A 21330-nucleotide genomic window follows, 5' to 3' on the forward strand; every position below is an offset into this window, starting at 1 on the left:
AACCAGAACGGGGAACTGGGAAGGGGTGGGAGGGAGGACAGGGGAAGAGAAGGGGGCTTACGGGACTTTCGGGGAGTGGGGGGGGGCTAGAAAAGGGGAAATCATTTGAAATGTAAATAAATTATATCAAATAAAATAAAATAAAAAAAAAAAAAAAAAAAAAAAAAAAGAAAAAGAAATTCTCAAATTCATCTGGAATAACAAAAAACCCAGGATAGCTAAAACTATTCTCAACAACAAAAGAAATTCTGGGGGAATCACTATCCCTGACTTCAAGCAATACTACAGAGCAATAGTGTTAAAAACTGCATGGTATGGGTACAGTGACAGACCAGTGGACCAATGGAATAGAATTGAAGATCCAGAAATGAACTCACACACCTATGGTCACTTGATCTTCGACAAAGGAACCAAAAACATCCAGTGGAAAAAAGATAGCCTTTTCAACAAATGGTGCTGGTTCAATTGGAGGTCAGTATGCAGAAGAATGCAAATTGATCCATTCTTATCTCCATGTACTAAACTTTACTCCAAGTGGATCAAGGACCTCCATGTAAAACCAGACACACTGAAACTAATAGAAAAGAAACTGGGGAAGACCCTAGAGGACATGGGCACGGGGGGGGGGGGGGAGTTCCTGAACAGATCACCAATAGCTTATGCTCTAAGATCAAGAATTGACAAATGGGACCTCATAAAATTACAAAGTTTCTGTAAGGCAAAGGACACTGACAAAAGGACAAAACGGCAACCATCAAATTGGGAAAGGATATTCGCCAACCCTACATCTGATAGAGGGCTAATATCCAATATATACAAAGAACTCTAGAAGTTAGACCCCAGGGAACCAAATAACCCTATTAAAAATTGGGGTACAGATCTAAACAAAGAATTTTCACCTTAAGAAGTGCTCAACATCATTAGTCATTAGGGAAATGCAAATCAAAACAACCCTGAGATTTCACCTTACACCAGTCAGAATGGCTAAGGTCAAAAACTCAGGAGACAGCAGGTGTTGGCGAAGATGTGGAGAAAGAGGAACACTCCTCCACTGCTGGTGGGGCTGTAAGATTGTACAACCACTTTGGAAATCAGTCTGGTGGTTCCTCAGAAAACTGGACATGACACTTCCAGAGGACCCTGCTATACCTCTCCTGGGCATATACCCAAAGGATTCCCCAGCATGCAATAAAGACACATGCTCCATTATGTTCATAGCAGCCTTATTTATAATAGCCCGAAACTGGAAAGAACCCAGATGCCCCTCAAAGGAGGAATGGATTCAGAAAATGTAGTATATTTACACAATGGAATACTACTCAGCAATTAGAAACAATGAATTCACAAAATTTTTAGGCAAATGGTTTGATCTGGAAAATATCATCCTCAGTGAAGTGACCCAGTCACAAAAGAATACACATGGAATGCAATCTCTGATAAGTGGATATTAATTAGCCCAGAAGCCCTGAATACCCAAGGCACAAATCGCATAACAAATGACTCCCATGAAGAAGTATGAGAAGGTCCTGATCCTGGAAAGGATTGATCTAGCATTGGAGGGGAATATAAGGACAGAGAAAAAAAGGAGGGAGGTGATTGGAGAATGGATGGAGAAAAGAAGGTTTGTGGGACATATGGGGAGGGGGGATCCGGGAAAGGGGAAATCATTTGGAATGTAAACAAAGAATATAAAAAATAAAAATTAAAAAAAAAAAGAAACCTAACTTTATCCAGGGAAATGGCCTGAGAGAGTGGATTTATACCTTCCACTTTGTAAAAGTGCAATAGTATCTGCGAAGAGCAGGCCCTCACTAGACCTTGAATCTGCTCTCAATTTGACCTTGAACTTCTCAGCCTCAAATACATTTTAGAAGAAAAAAAAACATACTGGAGATAGACATTTTGGAGAGTTTGGATGTGGCTCCCTTTTGATAAGGGAAGAATAGTTGCAAGTAAGCTAGAAGCTTCATAGGAAATGGTGTTCCTTATGATGGTTTCAATGAGAAATGTCCCTCGGTGGTCTTAAGCTGTTTGGTTTGTTTTCAGAACCTCAACCTCTGCAGTCAGATCATCCTTGGGGCAAGTTTTGAGACTAGTAAGCCCTGAACCATTGCCTCTTCTATCTCTTAGATTTGTGCTTGTGGTTCAAGATGTTAGTTCTCAGTTTCTTGCTCCTGCCACAATACTGGAATATCAATGTCACACTTCACTACCATGAAGGACCATAAACCCAAATAAATTGTTTTCTCTATAAGTTGTGATAGTTGTGGTGTTTTATTACAGCAACAAAGAAGGAACTAAACATTGTCCAGATGAGGATTGGAAGCTGTGGTTTCCCAGCCTTTAGAAGGGCACAGTTGTTCTGAGAGTCACGTGGGCCTCCACTAATTACTACCTAATTGAAACTAGAAGTAAACTGAGTTAGTAAGGTACCTGTGTACCAAACCCAATGCCAGCATATCATATGTTGTGAAAACTTCTAAGTAAACTCACATGTGTTAACTGAGCCTGAGTCTGAGATGACATTCATCTCAGACTTCATCACAAGTATTATAGATTGTAGACATACCTGAGAGAAGGAGAAGGCCCTCTATGCCATTCTTGGCTCCCAGCTGTGTCTGACAAGGTATGCTGGGGCTAACATAGGAAAATATGGCCAACCTGTATGTTTTGACATGTGGTTCTATGTTGTAAACCAAAAGGAACTAAGTAGTCTTTCTCTGGACATTATGGAATACAAGTTACTCACATGTAACACTCAGATTGGCTGTATCACATTGTTTTTCCCTCACAAGGTTCCATATTCTACATTAAATTGATCCTGTGTGAACTCTCATAACACTGATTAAGGGAGATTCCTGTTCCTTTCACACAACCTCAGCCTGACACTTTCTGAAAAGCTCTAAGCTAACCACTTATCCCCCATAGAGTAGATTATATCCTGAGTCTTGGGTTGATGCTTTAAAGCTACAAATCCTCACCCACTACAGACCTGGATTTATTGCCTCTGGTTGTATGTAACAGAGCTGTGCAGACAACACAAAGGGTGTTTCCCTATGTTGAACCTTTGATCCTTGCAAGTGACTTTCCACTAGTGTTGGCATCTCACCTCCATGTTGACCAGACTTCAAGGGGAATGGCTAAGAGGATGAAACTCTGGCAGATGCAGGAGCATCTGAATGGCCAGAGGTGATGTGGCCTCCTGTGCTATGTCAAAAAACAGAAGCCTTATATGTGAGTAGAGCTACAGGCCATGATTGTAGACATACCTAGGGTGGCCATGCTGCCCCAAAGTTCTGTGTTTCTCTAGATGTACTGACCTCTTCTGCTCAGCATGGGCCAGTTCCCTCCAAGGTTTTGCTGTCTAAGGCCACCCTATAGATAGGTGGTGATGCAAGTTCCAATTGTGCTTCTCCAAGAAGACTCATAGATGGTCCTCAAGATTCAATGTATGGACAGAAACAGAAACACATGGAACCATGGCTCAGTGGTCCAGTTAAACCACAACTTGAGCATTGTGCTTAGATGGTTCATGATAAACCACTGGATACCTAAGGATGAAGCATGAATCTTAGAACAAAGTAGCAAACTGACAGGCTTTGCAACACACACATGCACATGTGTGTGTGTGTGTGTGTGTGTGTGTGTGTGTGTGTGTGTGTGTGTTTATGTACCATATATATAATATATGTAAGATGTGAGATATGAGATGATATATGATTGATATATGTGATACAGAATGTGTGATATGTGATATGATATATAATACATAATATGTAATATAATCCCATACATCTCAAAACATATATAAACAGGAAAACGTATCATTATGAGATCTGAGAGTGAAAGTCAGTCTCAGGATAGAAACAGTGAGTGAAGCATTACACCAAGGATTTTATATCTGGACATCAAACAGTTTGTGGGTCGAAACTATTTGGAAACCACTGATATGCACAGTGAGCCATGAGCAGTCCCTTCTGGTAGAACTGTCTTTAGATGAAACTATTTGAGCATATGAGGGGATGTTTGTCTCCGTGAAAACAGTGAACAATTTAAAAGGGGAATCAGAACATTTGGAAACTCGAGGCTCCTAAAATTAGTCTTCATGGGTTCCAAAAAAAGCTATATATCTGATTCACAACCTATTATATTAGTGTCTTTATTTTGCTTTGGAAAACAGGTTTCACATTAAAACATGGCCTGCCCTTTTACACATGGTTATATGAGGGCTACAGGTATGAATAACCATGAAAGCAGTCCATGATTGGAAACTGACCATTTTTACCACATGACTCATCTCCATTTTGCGTCCCATCAATAAGGAAAAGACCCCACTCTGCTGTAGGAAGAATGGAGAGAGGTCACTCTTCCATCACAGCCAGGCTGACTGGACGACTGCTCTTTGAACTGACTGCGTTGGAGACCTCACACTGATACTCTCCAGCATCCTCACTCCAGACAGGATCTATGCTGAGTTGGCACTTTGATGGGGAAAGTGTCATCCTCTCTGTGAGCTGCACACTCTGCTTATTGAAGAGCCAACGGATGGAGATTCCAGGGTCAGCTGAGAAACAAGTGAAGACCACTGAGCTCTGTACTCTGACTGTGGTGTTACTCACTCTCATGAAGGGCCAGGAAACAGGGTCTGTAAAGAAACAAAGGAGGGAACAAAATGAGAGCAGTTCTTCAGAGAACTCGATAATTCCCGCTATAGTTCACACTTAATAAAGCTCCCAGGAGGAGAAATTGGAGATGATACTATAGACATATCTTGTGTTGTGAATTTATCGTCCAGGGGCTGTGTGCCCCTGATTTACCCACTGGGCTTACTGTGTCTTGGTTTCTCTATAATATGACACATGGTACATGATCATTGATGGGTCTATGAGTTAATATTAGTAATGATCAGACTATACTAGGACTAGATCTAGGTATGAGGTAACTGCTCAAATCAGAAATATATACCTGCAGAAGAATATTCCCTTTGTGCAACCCCTGAGGCTAAGTAGTAGGGTGGAATAACTGTCCCCATTGCTTCTCCCCTTGGGGACACTGACCTTCCTGTCAAGTCTCATAAACCCAAAACAGTAGTTGGTTAATGCTCCAGAAACATGTGCAGTGTGATTCAGAAGGTGATGGCCCAGATGACCTACAGAACTTCAGTTTTCATGGCACTGTAGAACTGGTTCTACAGTCTATAGGACTTGCGCAATCTTTATAAACATGTAAACTCTAACAGAAAAGCAAACAAAGAATTGACAAAAGGGTCCTCAGTGCACATGGAGATGACGCACAAACAGAGTTTGGAGCCAGAGCATCCTGGTGGGCTTTGTGAGGAGTTTGTGTGTCTGTCTTGGAGCCAGGTATATGGTGAGAACCCTACAAGCCTATGTGTGTCTTATGTGCTAGTACTGAGTAATCCAGCACATGTTCTCCTCTCTGCAGGGAGATACTGGTGAGGGACTCTGACCTACCGCAGGTTGTCTAAGGAATGTGTTCCCTGCAGTAAGGGCCCAGATCCCACTGTGGGGAGAAAATGTTATGGAAGAGTGAATAGGTCCAGACAGTGCAGCAGATAAAGCGGGATGAGGCACACGAAGCAGCAAGAGGCCAATGAGAGTCACTTACTATTTACATGGACTTGCACATATGTTCTCTCAGCTTTGAAGTCCTCATGCAAAATTTCTAACATATACAGGCCTGCATCATTCTCAGTGACATTCTGTATCAGCAGGGATCCATTTGTGTGCATCATCTCTCTTCCGCTGTGTGCAAGTCCCCAGATAGTGTATTCCTTGGCTCTGCTATATTCTGCAATTTTAAAAATATCTGCCCTGTACACCGATTTGTACCAGAAAAATGTCTGAATGTCTTCTGGCACATTAAAAACACGGAGAAGAACACTTTTCCCTACAGCAACATTCCAAGGCACTGGTTCAATCCTGAGTTGGTCAGAGGTGAGGTTACAGCACATAGAGGCTACAAGAAAAGAGAAAAAGTTATCAATTGAGGAATATTGGGTTGGAGGTAAAGGTAGAGAGTTTTGTCTGGAGCAGATGAATTGATCCTACAGACTAAACATGAAGGCATAGGTGTGTCTCTCCTACCTGATGGGGTTGAGCAATATAATATCAATTCTCTCAGGGGCGCTGAATGTATCATTTCCTATAAAAGGATCTCTCTGTCTCTGTCTCTCCCTGTCTGTCTCTCTGACTCTCTGTCTCTCTATCTTTGTGTGTGTGTATGTGTATGTGTGTGTGTGTGTGTATGTGTCTGTGTGTGTCTGTGTGTGTGTCTGTGTGTGTCTGTGTGTGTGTCTATGTGTGTCTGTGTGTGTGTGTCTGTGTGTGTCTGTGTGTGTGTGTGTGTGTGTGTGTGTGTGTGTGTGTGTGTGTGTGTGTCATTCTCTCTCTTGTTTTATCCATGGCTGCCTCCTCACTGCATGCAGTCAGACACTGGGCACACTCATGACCCATGAAATTTGAAATGATGTCTCCCCTGAACTCTTTGTAACATTTGTTCCAATCTGCTTTATTGCTAAAGCCACTGAATTTCCCTACTACACATGCTTGCTGCTGTGTCCTGCAGCCCATGGAACTGGGGCTGAATGAGGGCCAGGAGAAGTCCGATTTTCTTGGCAGGCTGAGGTATTAGAAAAGGCTCAGAGACTAGAGTGGCTGGCTTTATATCAACTTGAAACAACCTAGAGTCTTTTGGAAAATGGAAGCCCCAATTTAATATGCCACAATGGGATGGGCTGTAGGAAAGCCTGCAATACATAATGTTTAAATAGGATATTGATAGTGCTAGTGCAGGGTCCAGATGACTGCAAGACAATCAGTTCTGGGGAACAGAAAGAAACTGAACAAGTCGTAAGGAGTAATCCAGTAAGCATCTCAATTCCTTTTATCTTCATGAGATCCTAGATTATATTTACAGACTTCTGATGCTTGGAGCAAATAAATACCCTCATTTGACATGATTGGTCTAAAACCCTGGTTCACTGGTTCAGAGTGGACCCTGGTTCACTGAGAAAGGTAAGGGTAAGGTTATGGCACAGGATCCTCAGGGTCTGTGGCTAAGCCTGGGTCAGATGCTTTCTATAAAGGCTTCCTGGTACTCAATTCCCTGTGAGAATGCAATGGTTTACTCCTATGCATGGCTACAACTCTGATTCTTGGCAGACTCAGACACCTTAAGATGAGTTGCTTTCCTTCAATGACTTCTTTGGTACAGGGCAGAGTGAGACAATATGGCTGCTTGGCTCTACCCTGTGTGCCCTACACTACAAAGTACTCAGGCCCCAACATGGGGACACAGTGCAGTGAGGGAAGAAGGCACAGGACAGGCATGACAATCCTGCGCGTCGAAGCCCCATCCATCAATGAACAATCATAGAGAACTACTTACTGTCCAGTTGGAGCTGCACATGTGCTTCTTCCTCTTGCAAATCTGTACTGATAGTTCTTAGAGTATAGAATCCAGTATCATTCTTTCTGAATTTCTGGAGCAGCAGGGATCCATTGCTGTACACTGTTTCTTGACCACTGTGTGCAGGCCCTGGCACACTTGAACTTGTGCCTATTATGTGTTGGACGAGCTCAGATTTCTTATCTACAATCACCCCTTTGTACCAGTAAAGGGACAGAAGATTTTGGGGGAGATTGTGAACCAGTAGAAGAACACTTTCCCCTTCAGTAATGCTGCGTGGCACTGATTCTATACTGAGCCCTGCAGTAGAGAAAGAGTCCTTGGCGTTTGAAGCAAAGCCTAAAGGCAAAGAGAGAGAATTGTATTAATTGTGACCATTGGGTTTGTATGAGATGTGGCCTTGTGTCCTGAGGAGTGCTCTGTGGAGGGAGTGTCTCCCTGTTCTACTTTGTGCCCCTCGACTTGTGATAGTCTCTGCCTGGTGCTCCCTACTCGGGTGCCAACATGGTTCTGTCTCCCTGTCCTCAGATTCCTGATATCATTCAGCATAGAGTGGAGTTGGGGTGATGCACCCCTAATCTTTGTCCCTACACAGCCTGCATCTTAACTCCCTGACTCTTTGTTATTGTTTTCCTTGTTGTTGTTATTGTTGTTGTTATTGTCCTTTTCTGTACTTGTTGGGTTTCCAATCTCCTGAATTCAGGAGATGAAACAATGAATGAATGAAATTCCTCTCTCTGCATGTATACATATATAAATGTTGATACATATGTAAACAGAGGTCAGAAGCTGTGCTGGAACTGAAGTTTCACAAAAGGTGGACACCCTTGTATTCTGGAAGCACAGCAGCTTCACGAAAGGCTGACGCCTACTATGCCCCAGATTTGGTCTGTCAGCACCAAAGAGAGGGCTTCTGTACTTCCTGTCTGAAGCACAAACTCAGCTACTGACACCATCTACCCCCTGGTCTCAAAGTTCTAGAAAGCTGGAATTTTAATCTCAGATAGAAGTAGACAGAGATACTTGTGAGTTCTCCAAATGGGACGACCTGAGTGATGCACGAGGAAAGGGGCAGAACTCTTCTGAGTTCGGCCACCAGGCAGCATTCAGACACAAGACAAAGGACCAGGAGCAGATTTATGGAGTTTTACACCTTGGGTTTGTGAGTGTGGGTCACCTGAGTCCTGGAAAGGCAGGTTGGACTCCATTGTTCCTTGAAGAGCTTCAAGATAATGCTCCTAGCTCTGCTCGATGAGTTGTGTGCCGGGGCTGCCTGTGTGCTCCATGGGCTCTCTGGCATTCCCTGGCTGGCTTTAAGTTGTCATTATCTTCTGTCTAGATAATGTCCCTCAGATGTAATATCTTTCCCAAAGAAAAGGTATAAAAGAGGTGAATGAACATGATTCACCTGCAGTGTAGCATACATGGGAACCATTCCTTAGGTTTAAAGGCTGTGTTCTTGACTTCCTGATCTGTAGGGGAAGAAGTAGAAGCCAGGCTAAAAGGTAAGTTCCTGGTTCAGACAAACACTATTCTGAATAGGGATTCTGTGTCACTATAGTGCACAAATTGACAGCTGGGGGAACTGCAGCTCATGCCTGAGGAAATATCCAGATGAGCATAGCCTGCTTCCATGTGCCTAGAGAAAAGAATCTCTGAGCTAGACCCAAGAGAACAAGCATTTCTTAGAAGGACTAATGTTCTTTTCCCTCTCCCTGGCAACTAAGGCTTTCCTATAAGTCCCATAAGACCATCAGGACAGTTAGTTAATAGGCTGGGATCATGTCCAGCTATGCTATCCTTGCTCAGTATCTAGGGAGTATCCCATTATTTTCTCAACCTGGTGCTCTCTTTGTCTCTCAGGAGCTTTCTCAAGGACACGCTCCAGGACAGAATCCCAAGAGTGTGACAGGGACGTGATATCCTTAGGATATCATCTTGATATCCTTAGGATGAGTTAGCCACCATGAATTAAGGTACCTGCATGGTAAAGTCTAATGAAGCATTCTGATCAATTGTAGTTATTCTGTACCATGTGAGTCCTGTACTAAATGCCCAAGCACCAATATAAAGAAACAACAAAGATGGAATTTGGCTACTCAATGTGTATCCTGAAGTAAGTGTAAAAACACCAACATGAAGAAAAAATGCAATGGGAGATTTGGTAGGTGCATCTCCTTCTAGACAGTTCAGTGTATAAAGTAGGATAGGCCATGTACAGCACCTGCAGGCCATCAAAGTCACTTACTATTTACATGGAGTTGAACGTGAAATGCTTCTATTTTGAAGCCTTTGCTTAAAATTTCTAGCATGAAAAACCCTGCATCATTCTCAGTGACATCAAGTATCGCCATGGATCCATTGGTGTATATCAACTCTCTTCCACTGTATGCAGCCCCCATGATGGTGACATCCATGGACCTTCTGTATTCTGCAATTTTGAATGCATCTCTTCTATATGCTGATTTGTACCAGAAAAATTCTTGAAAGTCTTCTGGCAAATTATGAACTAGGAGAAGAACACTTTTCCCCACAGCAATATTCTGAGGAACTGATTCAATCTTGACTTGCAAAAGGTGACAGCAACTAGAAAAGGAGGCTAGACAAAAAGAGAAAGAAAAATTATCATTGTGAATATTGGGTTGTTAAGAAGGTGCTGATATTTGTCATGTGCAAATAGATTTATCATTCAGCCATATAGATGCAGGTGTGAGTATGCCTATCCTACTTGGTCACAGTCAGCAGCTTAACTTCCATTCTCCCATGGATACTGAGGGTATCCTCTCTCTCTCTCTCTCTCTCTCTCTCTCTCTCTCTCTCTCTCTCTCTCTCTCTCTCTCTCTCTCTCTTCTCTCTCTCTCTCTTTGTCTCTCTCTCACACTATCTCTCTCACTCTCTCTCACTGTATCTCTCTCTCACTCTCTCACTGTCTCTCTCTCACTCTCTCTCTCTCTCTCTCTCTCTCTCTCTCTCTCTCTCTCTCTCTCTCTCTCTCTCTCTCTCTCTCCTGCCTCCTCACTGCCCTCAGTCAGATACTGTGCACTCTCAAGCCCACTGAAGTTTGAGAAGATGCCTCCCCTGAAAAAAATCATTATGACTTTTGTTCCAATTTCATTTCTAGCCAGAGCCAACCACTAACTCCACCTAACAGATGTGCTTGCTGCTCTGCCCTACAGTCTTCATGATTGGGGCAAATGAGGGCAAGGAGATGTCTGATATTTTCAGGCTCAGGTATTAGAAAAAGTTCAGACAATAGAATGGCTGGCTTTAAGTTAACATGACACATGCTAGATCCTTTATAAAATGGAGGCCTCGGTTTAATATGCCACTACAAGATTAATCTCTAGTATATAATGTTTAATAGGATATTGATATTGCAGGGTCCAGACCACTGCAGGACAATCCACCCCTGGGTGGACAATAAAAGGCAACAGAGCACACCGAGTAAGCCATAAGGGGCGAGCCAGTATGCAGCACAACTCATTTTATCTGCATGAGATTGTAGATTATATCACAGATTTCTGGTGCTCCGAGGTAATAAATACCCCAGTTTGACACGATTCCCTGGTTCCCTCTAAGCACTGAGAAAGGTAAGGGTAATGTCACAGCAAATGATCCCCAGGGTCATCTGTGGTTAAGCCTGTGTCAGAAGACTATGGTCAGGGCTTCCTAGTACCCTCTTCCTGTGAGAAAGCAATAGTTTCCTCCTATACATGGCTAAAACTCTGATTCTTGCAGACTCCGACATCGTAAGCTAAGTTGCCTCCCACCAATGACTTTTTTGGTATAGGGATGAGTCAGACAATAACATCTAACTGCGGCTGTTTGGCTCAAGCATGTGTGTCTTTCACTAAGTGCTTAAAGCCCAACATGGGGACACAGTGCAGTGGGGGAAGGAGGCACAGGACAGGCGTGACAACCCTGTGTGTTTAAGTCTCACCCTTCACTAAACAATCACAGAGAACTACTTACTTTCCACATACAGTTGCACGTGTGCTACTTCGTCTTTCAGATCTGTACTCATAGTTCGTAGAGTATAGAATCCAGTATCATTCTGTGTGACTTGCTGGAGCAGCAGGGATCCATTGCTGTATACTGTCTCTCGGCCAGTGTGCGCAGGCCCAGGGACACTTGAATTTGTGGCTTTGATGTATTTGGCAACCTCAAATTTCTTCACTGCAATCACTCCTTTGTACCAGTAAAGGGATAGAAGATTTTTGGGGAGATTTTGAACCAGTAGAAGAACACTTCCCCCTTCAGCAATGCTGGGTGGCACTGATTCAATGGTGAGCTTGGCATAGGGAGAAGGGTGCTCACATATCCAAAGAGAAGCTAGAAGCAAAGAGATCCATGTAATTTAGAATGCTTTTTGGTAATATGAGGCCCTGTATCCTGTACAGGTGCATTCTTTGTTAAGTTTAACTATGTGGATGAATGTCACTCTGTCCTACTTTGTGTTCCTGCACTTCTAGTTTCCTCTGCATGGCACTCCCTGCTCGGGTGTCAGCATGGCTCTGACTCACTGCCCTTGATGTACCTGGCATTGGGTTGATGCCTGCCATAACTTTCTCCCTACACACCCTGTAGCTTAACTCTTTGTTGTTATTATTCTCTTTCCTCTTCTGGTTCCAGGCAATACCTGACTTCAACTTCAAGCTTTTCTTTTTAATCTGCCAGTCTTCTAGTGAACTAGGGCAGTGGGCATCATGAGAACTGTGATTAGTCTTATAATTTTTAAGAAAATGCATCCTGGAAAACAAACAGATACCTATGGATGAATCTGTTTTGTTATAGGACTCTGTCTACCCCTAGATTTAAAATAGTAGTAAATTTGGGCATGCCATGCTACATTTCTTCAGTTTTTTTTTTTACATTTTACACTTCTTTACAAATTACATTGTGTGAGTTCATGTGCAAAGGTGTGTCACAGTGTGTGTAGGTAGGTGTAGGACATAATACCTATGTTGAGGTCAGAGGACACTTTGAGTTCATTGGTTCTCACCTTATCAGGCAATGATGCAAATGCCCATGTCCACTGAACTATGACACTGATCCATACCTGATTCAACCAGCAGTTAATGGAAACAAATGTGTAGATCTACAGCCAAACATCAGGCAGTGCTCAGAGAGTTGTGTAGAAGAGTTGGGGATAGAATTGGGGGAGGCAGAAGGGTCAAGGACTCTACAAAAGACATGCAGAGTCAACTAACTTGGGCCCATGGAAGCTTACAGAGACTGAGCTACCAACCAAAGAGTTGTACCTAAGACCCTACACATTTGTAGATGTGCAGCATGGTCTTCGTATGGATAACCTAACAATTGGATTAGGGGATGTCTCTGACTCTGCTGTCTATCATTGGATCCCCTTCCTCTAGCTAGACCTCCTGGTTGGGCCTCAATGGAAGAGGATGCATTTATTCCTGCATGGACTGGATGTCCCAGAGTAGAGTTGGACCCAAGTGGGGATTCCCCTCTCAGAGAAGAAGGAAAGGGGATAATGAGGAGATGGATATGTAAGGGTGACACTGAGAGGAGAGAAGGGACAAGGCCAAACATCAGGATATGAAGTAAAAGAATGGATAAGGAATGGAATGGAATGGAATGGAATGGAATGGAATGGAATGGAATGGAATGGAATGGAATGGAATGGAATGGAATGGAATGGAATGGAATGGAATGGAATGGAATAGAATAGAATAGAATAGAATAGAATAGAATAGAATAGAATAGAATAGAATAGAATAGAATAGAATAGAATAGAATAGAATAGAATAGAATAGAATAGAATAGAATAGAATTAAATAGGAGTATGTCTCTCTTGTCAGCCTTTGGACCACTTCCCCCTTACTGAGCTGTTTTATCTAACATCAATAAAAGAAAATGCACCTATTCCTACACTAATTTGATATGCCAAGGTGGTTGTTGATATCCATAGGTGCCCCCCTTCTCTGAGGAGAAAGGGAGGTGTGGGGGAAGACAGGGGAAAGGAATGGGCTGGGAGGAGAAAAAAGAGAAGGTGTGATCATGTTAAAAAGTAAGTTAACTAATTAATGGTTAAGGGGCTAAGTAATTTATTTAAAATCTTACAAAGTGATAAGGACTTAAATATTCCAAGAAAATTATCAGCTAAGACTGAGAGGGAATTGGTTCTGGTAGAAAAGAAATCGCAGGATATACACCTTGGTAGTTTGGATCTGAAGCAGAATAGTATTTTCGTTATTTTACTTCTACTCATCTCCCACAGGAATTCTTATGCAGAGAGAAGATAATATCTTAGAATGAATACTTTTAGCACACAAAATGTAATAACTTAAAGACCTATATAGAAAAGATTTCTGAATTAATTCTGAAAGGAAAAATAAAACTTCATCAATTAGCAGAAATAGACCCAGCAGTACCTTCTACTACAGCTGAAATCACCTCACTGTGGGCAGAAAATGAACATTGGCAAAGATCTTGCAGAGGTAACAAATTACCCAAAAGCAAAAGACATCACTTTATAAATAGTACAATTTGGATTCTCCCTCATGTAGTAAAACGAACACCAATTTTTATGCCTCTACATTCTACACAGATGCAAATAAATCAGGAAAGGCAGGTTATAAGTCAAGAAAAATGAGTAAAGTGGATCAGAGGTCTTGTTATCAGTTAAAAAGTCAAAGCTATATGCTTATGGTATTTTTAGATTTTCCTGACTCTCTTAATATATGTATTGACTCAATATGCAGAGTTGCCTTACAAATTAAGCTCCCTGAACTTGTTCCAGTTGATTCAGTATGTCCAACTATTTATCCAACTACAAGTAATCAGAAATAGAATTCATCCATTGTATATAACACATCAGATCCCATATGGGTCTACCAGGCCCACTTAGCACAAAATAATGATGGAATTAAGCAGATATTAATAGGAAATGTGCTAGAACCTTAATAATTCCATAAGTGTGGTAAATTAAAGTCTATATACCATACCATAGATACATACTCAAGATTTCAATGGGAAATGATTCAAGTTCCAAAAAGTCTGATTCAGTCATTACACATTTATTTGAACATATGGCTATTATGAAATATCTGTACAAATTTATACTAACAATATTCCAGCATCTAGTAAAATGAAACATTTTTGCATGTTATGGTATAAAATATATTACAGCTATACCACATAACTTTGCAGGACAGGCAGTTGTAGAGAGATCTAAATGTACTTTGAAAGAGATGCTTAACAAACAGAAAGGAATAATAAAGACCACCAAAATAGATTACACTGTGCTTAACAGACAGTGGTCCTCAAAACTTTCTGAGATCTGCTGAATATTCCATTTAAAATATTTAAGTTTTCTACCATTCCTACCAGTAACTTTGGAGGTCTGAGAGAAGATGGTGGCACCCTTCACTGATGAATGCACCTAGATTGTGGGAACACTAGCCACTGGACAAAACTGCCCCCATGCATCTTCTACCAGCAGGTTCTTCACAAACAGGTGACACCTTTGGGTTGCCTGCTATGTCCTGCCTAGCTAAGATTGACACAAAGTTGACAATCATCCAAAGATCAGCTTTGGACTAAAAACAGCTCAGGACATTTAAATTGCTGATATCATAGGAGACTGACAAGAAAATTTTACAGAAGTTTGAACTGAAAAATACTTCATCCTAAAACTATTAAATACAACAAAGCTGGACATTATGGAAAGCTTGGGGAAAAAATACTTCGTTACTGTAAATTTTGAGGCCTGCTCCTTTTAACATAACTGTAGTCATTTTGGATTCAGTCTCCATTTTCCTCATAAGCTGAAATTAAGTTCAGATTCTCAGACTCTAATTCCCAAAATAAGTATCCATAGCTGGCACTAAAGAATGCTACTAATAAGCCAAAAAGTTATGGTTGAATCACTTGTACCCTGTTGTCGCTATGCTCTGAAATTCTCCTGTTGACAACCTGTCTTCCATCCTTCTTACCTCACTCAGGACTAAAGGTTAAAGTTTACCTCACTCAGTTTAAAGGTTAGCTGATATTACTTTGCCTAGTTAGCCAAAAATGCTGTACCACTTCACTGCTTGCCTTCAAACTTTTGAACCTGGTTTTTCATATTAAAAAAAAAAAACTACCTTGAGGACAGACTGGTGCCACAATTATGTTTTTCCTTCTTGTGGTCCTGGACAACTAGTATGCTATGCATTCCGTAAGCTATTCTTGTTTAACAGAGATTGGTGTATGTGTGATTCGTGTGGCAAATCCCAGGCCACCACAGTGAATAATTTTACTGTACTAGAGCTAAAATCTTTTCTTTTTAGTTAGAGAAAAGGGGAGAAATGTTGGAGGATTTTTAATCACACTGTGAATCCTGAGTTTGTGTTATTTACTCAAAAACCTGTTTCTAGTTGTGGTCTGGCTCAGACACAGCACATACCTTTAATCCACGAGATTTCTGTTTACTGTAAACAGGATTTTTAAAAGTCAACCATAGGCCAAAAGACAGAGCAAGCAAGCACCTCACTTCCAGAAGATCCCGCTATACCACTCCTGAGCATATATCCAGAGGATTCCCCACCATGTAATAAGGATACATGCTCTACTATGTTCATAGCAGCCCTATTTATAATTGCCAGATGCTGGAAAGAACCCAGGTATCCCTCAACAGAAGAGTGGATGCAAAAAATGTGGTATATCTACACAATGGAGTACTATTCAGCCATTAGAAACAATGAATTCATGAAATTCTTAGGCAAATGGATGGAGCTAGAGAACATCATACTAAGTGAGGTAACCCAGACTCAAAAGGTGAATCATGGTATGCACTCACTAATAAGTGGTTATTAACCTAGAAAACTTGAATACCCAAAACATAATCCACACATCAAATGAGATACAAGAAGAAAGGAGGAGTGGCCCCTGGTTCTGGAAAGACTCAGTGAAACAGTATTCGGCAAAACCAGAACGGGGAAGTGGGAAGGGGTGGGAGGGAGGACAGGGGAAGAGAAGGGGGCTTACGGGACTTTCGGGGAGTGGGGGGGGGGCTAGAAAAGGGGAAATCATTTGAAATGTAAATAAATTATATCGAATAAAAAAAAAAAAAGTCAACCATAGGCCAAAAGGCAGAGCAAGCAGGCAACCAGTTCACAGGGGCGGAACATAGGAAAAAACAGAAAGTAAAGGGAGTCTAGATGGATAAAGAGATGCACAGGGAGGGACATTCAGTTTATGGGGTTTCTGAGATGATGTAGAGAAGGAGATGTTTCTTCTGGGATATTGACTGTCCAGGAAGGTAAGCTGGATGCTTTCTCTGCCTCTCTGAGCTAGCAGAGTTTTATCCCAGGATCTGGTTCCTGCGTTATATTGAATGTTTGAGATTTTGCTTAAAACAGAAAGAAAGAAAGAAGAAGGAAAGAAAGAAAGAAAGAAAGAAAGAAAGAAAGAAAGAAAGAAAGAAAGAAAGAAAGAAAGGAAGGAAGGAAGGAAGGAAGGAAGGAAGGAAGGAAGGAAGGAAGGAAGGAAGGAAGGAAGGAAGGAAGGAAGAAAGAAAGAAAGAAAGAAAGAAAGAAAGAAAGAAAGAAAGAAAGAAAGAAAGAAAGAAAGAAAGAAAGAAAGAAAGAAAGAAAGAAAGAAAGTGAAGCCGTTGCAAAGGCATACAACGTGTCTCCCTCGTCTCTGAGGCCTGATCAGTCCTTTTACTGTGAAACTTCTGCTACATAACATCTCCCAAGCTCTGTTGTCCTTCCTCCCTTCAGGGCTGAGCCTCCTCAGATGTCTCAGAGTCTCATGAGCTATGAGTGGGTCTGCGTTCAAAACACTGCTCAGCCTGTTCCACTCTCGGTACTGCCTGGTGTCTCTCTCATCTTTCTCTCTTTAAATTTTAGTTCTCCAACTACAGTGCAATCGAAAAGACTTAGAAGCATTCCTGTGTCCTGATAAGACATCAGATTATCTCAACTTTTGCTGTGACCTGGATTTGGTCTGTCCACACCAAAGAAAGTCTCTGTCCTTCCTGTCTGAAGCACACACTTAATGGCACACAGACAGCTTACGCTGTGATCTCAACGTTCTTTAAAGATGGAATTTCTTTCAGCTGGAAGGGAACAGAGATTCCTGAAAAGGCCCTAAAGGGACAAGCTGAGTATATAAGGAAAGAGACAGATCTATTCTCAATGGAGTATTCTGACCCAAGACAAAGGGCCAGGACCAGATTTATGGAGTTTCACACTTTCGGTTTATGGGAGTAAGTAACCTGATTCCTGGAAACAGGGGATGGGCTCCACCCTCCCATGAAGAGTTTCAAGATGATGCTCCCATTGCCTCTGTTTGGTGATCTGTGTGATGGGTCTGCCCTAGGCTTTTGTGGATGGTGTGGGCATTTGTCTAGGTGATTCCCTTGGCTACCATATTGTTCTTAAATAAACCACATAAGGGGAAGAATTGAATATGATCTGTGGCAATGTAGGTTTTTTTTCTCTGATGCTCATCTTTTTCAGGGGCCCCCTTTGCTTTCTTAACCAGGCTGAATCCTTGTCCCTTTGGGTTTTTCTCAAGGACATATTCCTGCTGGGAAGCCTAGGAATTCCTCAAACAGACCCAACATTTTTTGATTAGGGGATTTTTCTCAACTATACTTTCTTGAAGAGATGATGATATCCTTGGCTGATTTAACCACCATGTGCTTACCTGTCTGTAATAGGAAGTCAAATGAATGACTCTGATCTATTGCCTTTATTCTATACCATGTGTGTCCTGCAATAAACGTTGCAAGCCCAACATAAAAATACAATGAAGAAGAAGGCTGACACAGGCAGGCCTGATATTCTTTTGAGTGTCTAGTGAAATGAACCCCACCCAGAACCCAGAGTCTGCAAAGAGTTACTTACAGTACACGTTGAGGTATATGGATGTTATTGACACAATTTCTTCTTGTCTATTTATCATTCGTAGGCTGTAGTATCCTGTATCCTCCTGGGTGACATTGTAGATCTGCAGGGATCCATCGCTGTACAAAATCTCTCTACCACTGTGACCAGGCCCCAGCACAGTAGCATCAGTGGCCAATGTATATTGTCCAATTTGAGGGCTCTTAATCCTCATTCCTCTGAACCAGGCTAAGGTCATGAGATTCTCTGGCAGATTGTTGATACGTATGAGAACATTTTCTCCCTCAATCACTTGGGGTGGCACTAATTCAATGGTTATTTGGGCAGTGGTAGGGAGGTGCCAACAGGTTAAAAAGGAGGCTAGACAGGAATAGAGGAAAACAATTAAGATTGAACAGGTGTATTTATCACTTAGCTTAGGTGTGTGGGTAGAGATGTGCCCATCCTCCTTGCTGAAGGTCAACAACATAACCTTTACTCCCTCAGATCATCTATGTTCTTTCCTCTCTATGGGACTGATTGCTCCAAAGTGGTGCCTGATTCAGTGCTTAGTAGCCCCACATCCCTCCTCATTACAAGAGTATTTTGTGTAGGGGTAAATGCTTCTCTCACCTACTCCTCTAGAGGGCCCTCACCTTCTGACCTTTTTTCTATGTTCCCATTGTGGTTCTGAGGAAACTGTGACCTCATCTCTAAGACAGTCTGATTTCTGATCCACTATATACAGAGTTTTGTGAGGAGCTGCATTGATCTATTAGTCTGATATCTTTGGAAGCTTCCGTGCATATAAAAGACTCAAACAAAAGTCAAGAACCAAATAAAGGGAGGGAGAAAGGGATGGAAGGAAAAAAAGGAAGGAAGGGTATGAGGGAGGACTGGATGGTGGGAGGGAGAAAAATCTAAGTAAGAAAGGAGGGAAGGAAGGAAGCAAGGAGGGGGAAGGAAGGAACTGCCCGTGGGTTTATCTACATAGTTCCCAATTTTGCTATTATCAAAAATAATTTTATTATACTTTGATTTGATTTTCTTATTTTCTTATGTTTTGTATATGTGTTTTGTGATGGTACCTGTCTTACTGTGCACATGTGCCAGTTTATGTAACAGTACTATGTGGAAGAACATTTCACATGGTAGGAGCATGTATGGGAACATTAGTCAGTTTTGAGGAGTGTGTTCTTTCCATTTACCATGTAGGAGTTAAGGAATAAACTCAGATTGTCCATGTAATAAGGACACATGCTCCCCTATGTTCATAGCATCCTTATTTATAATATCTAGAAACTGGAAAGAACGCGAATGTACCTCAACAGAGGAATGGATGCAGAAAATGGGGTACATTTACACAATGGAGTACTACTCAGCTATTAAAAACAATGAATTCATGAAATTTGTAAGCAAATAGATGGAACTATAAAATATCATCCTGAGTGAGGTAACTAATCACAAAAGAACACACATGATATGCACTCACTAATAAATGGATAATAGCTCAGAAGCTCGGAATACCCAAAATATAATTCACAGACCACATAAAACTCAAGAAGAAGGAAGAACAAAGTGTGGATACTTTGGAACTTCTTAGAAGAGAGAGCAAAACACTGATGGGAGGAGATACAAAGTATGGAGCAGAGACTGAAGGAAAGGCCATCCAGAGACTGCCCCCACGTGGGGATCCTTCCCATATACAGTCACCAAATGCAAAAACTATTGTGGATGCCAAAAAGTGCTTCCTGAAAGGACCTTAATATAACTGTCACCTGAGAGGTTCTGTCAGTGCCTGACAAATTCAGAGGTGGTTGCTCTCAACCAACCATGGAACTGAGCACAGGGTCCTCAGTGGAGGGGCTAGAGAAAAGCCCAAGGAGCTGAAGGGGCTTGCAGCCTCATAGGAGGAACAACAATATCAATCAATCAATAACCACAGAGCTTGCAGGGATTTAACCACCAACCAAAGAGTACACATGAAGGGACCCATGGCTCCAGCCACATGTGTAGAAGAGGATGGCCTTGTCAGACATCAATGAGAAGAGAGTCCCTAGGACCTAGAAGGCTCCTTGCCTCACTGTAGGGGAATGCCAGGACAGGGAAGCAGGAGTGGGTGGGTTAGTGAGCAGGGGGACTGGGAGGGGATAGGAAGGTTTTAGAGGGACAAGGAGGATGGGGATAACATTTGAAATGTAAATAAAGAAAATATCTAATAAAAATTCAGGTTGTCACAGATAAAGACACTGAGCCATCTCATTGCCCCATCCTTTTTTATTTCTATTTACAGAGTCCCACTGTCATGATGGGGAACATCAGTCTTCAGAATATGGCAGCCATTATGACTGACTTGTGACTTATGAATACTGGGTGCTTGGGGCTTTTTGCTTTCCTCATCACCTCCTGTCTCCTGAGAGCTTCTGACTGCTGAGCCTCTGTCCCTCGCTCTATCTTCTACCCATTGGCTGCAAACAAAAGAACCTGAGTCTCACCTTGGGCTCCTGCTCTCTTTAAGAGATCCCAGATGGCTTCTGAGTTTCTCTACCCCCACACTAAGAGAGTGGGTACACTTACCTGTGAGCAGAAGCCCCTGCAAGTGGATACACCACTTGCATGGAAGAACAGAGGATGCTTCCATCTCTCTTCTAGCTATGCCGTCCTCCCTCTGTGGAGAAGAGCTTCTGCTCCAACACGGGATTCGGGTTCTTCTGTCTTTCGTTCTTCTTATCTCAGTGTCTCCCAAAAAGAGGACCACTTCCCAGAATCCAATTGGCTATGGGTGGTGGGAGGGTCTGTGCCCAAGGCACTGCTCTGTTCCTTCCACCCTCAGTGCTGTCTTGAATCTGTCTCAACTTTTCTCTCTTTATGTTTCACCTCCAAGAAATGCAGTGAGCAACAATGCTGATAACCATCCCCGTGCCCTCAGAGAATAACAGTTCATCCCAGGGCGAGCATCTGTTGAATCCTGACCTTGAGTCTTCAGCATCAAAGAGGGAGTCTCGATCCTACCTAGGTGTCCTTTGGACACAAGGACTCAGCTGAGCACCCAGTCTGC

At 42.1% G+C, this 21330-nt stretch overlaps 1 protein-coding gene across 1 annotated transcript; it reads right to left on the reverse strand.

Annotated features, from left to right (window-relative positions):
- Positions 1 to 4361: 4361 nt before the first annotated feature.
- On the reverse strand, positions 4362 to 20913 carry LOC127676279 (carcinoembryonic antigen-related cell adhesion molecule 5-like). Its single transcript, XM_052172161.1, has 5 exons — positions 20850 to 20913; positions 18294 to 18653; positions 11404 to 11763; positions 5629 to 5979; positions 4362 to 4645 (listed from the first exon to the last, which is right to left on the reverse strand). The coding sequence occupies exons 1-5, from the start codon at positions 20911 to 20913 to the stop codon at positions 4362 to 4364; spliced, it is 1419 nt and encodes a 472-aa protein (XP_052028121.1).
- Between the last annotated feature and the right edge of the window lie 417 nt (positions 20914 to 21330).

Source organism: Apodemus sylvaticus, chromosome 1, assembly GCF_947179515.1.
Source record: "Apodemus sylvaticus chromosome 1, mApoSyl1.1, whole genome shotgun sequence".
NCBI lineage: Eukaryota > Metazoa > Chordata > Mammalia > Rodentia > Muridae > Apodemus > Apodemus sylvaticus.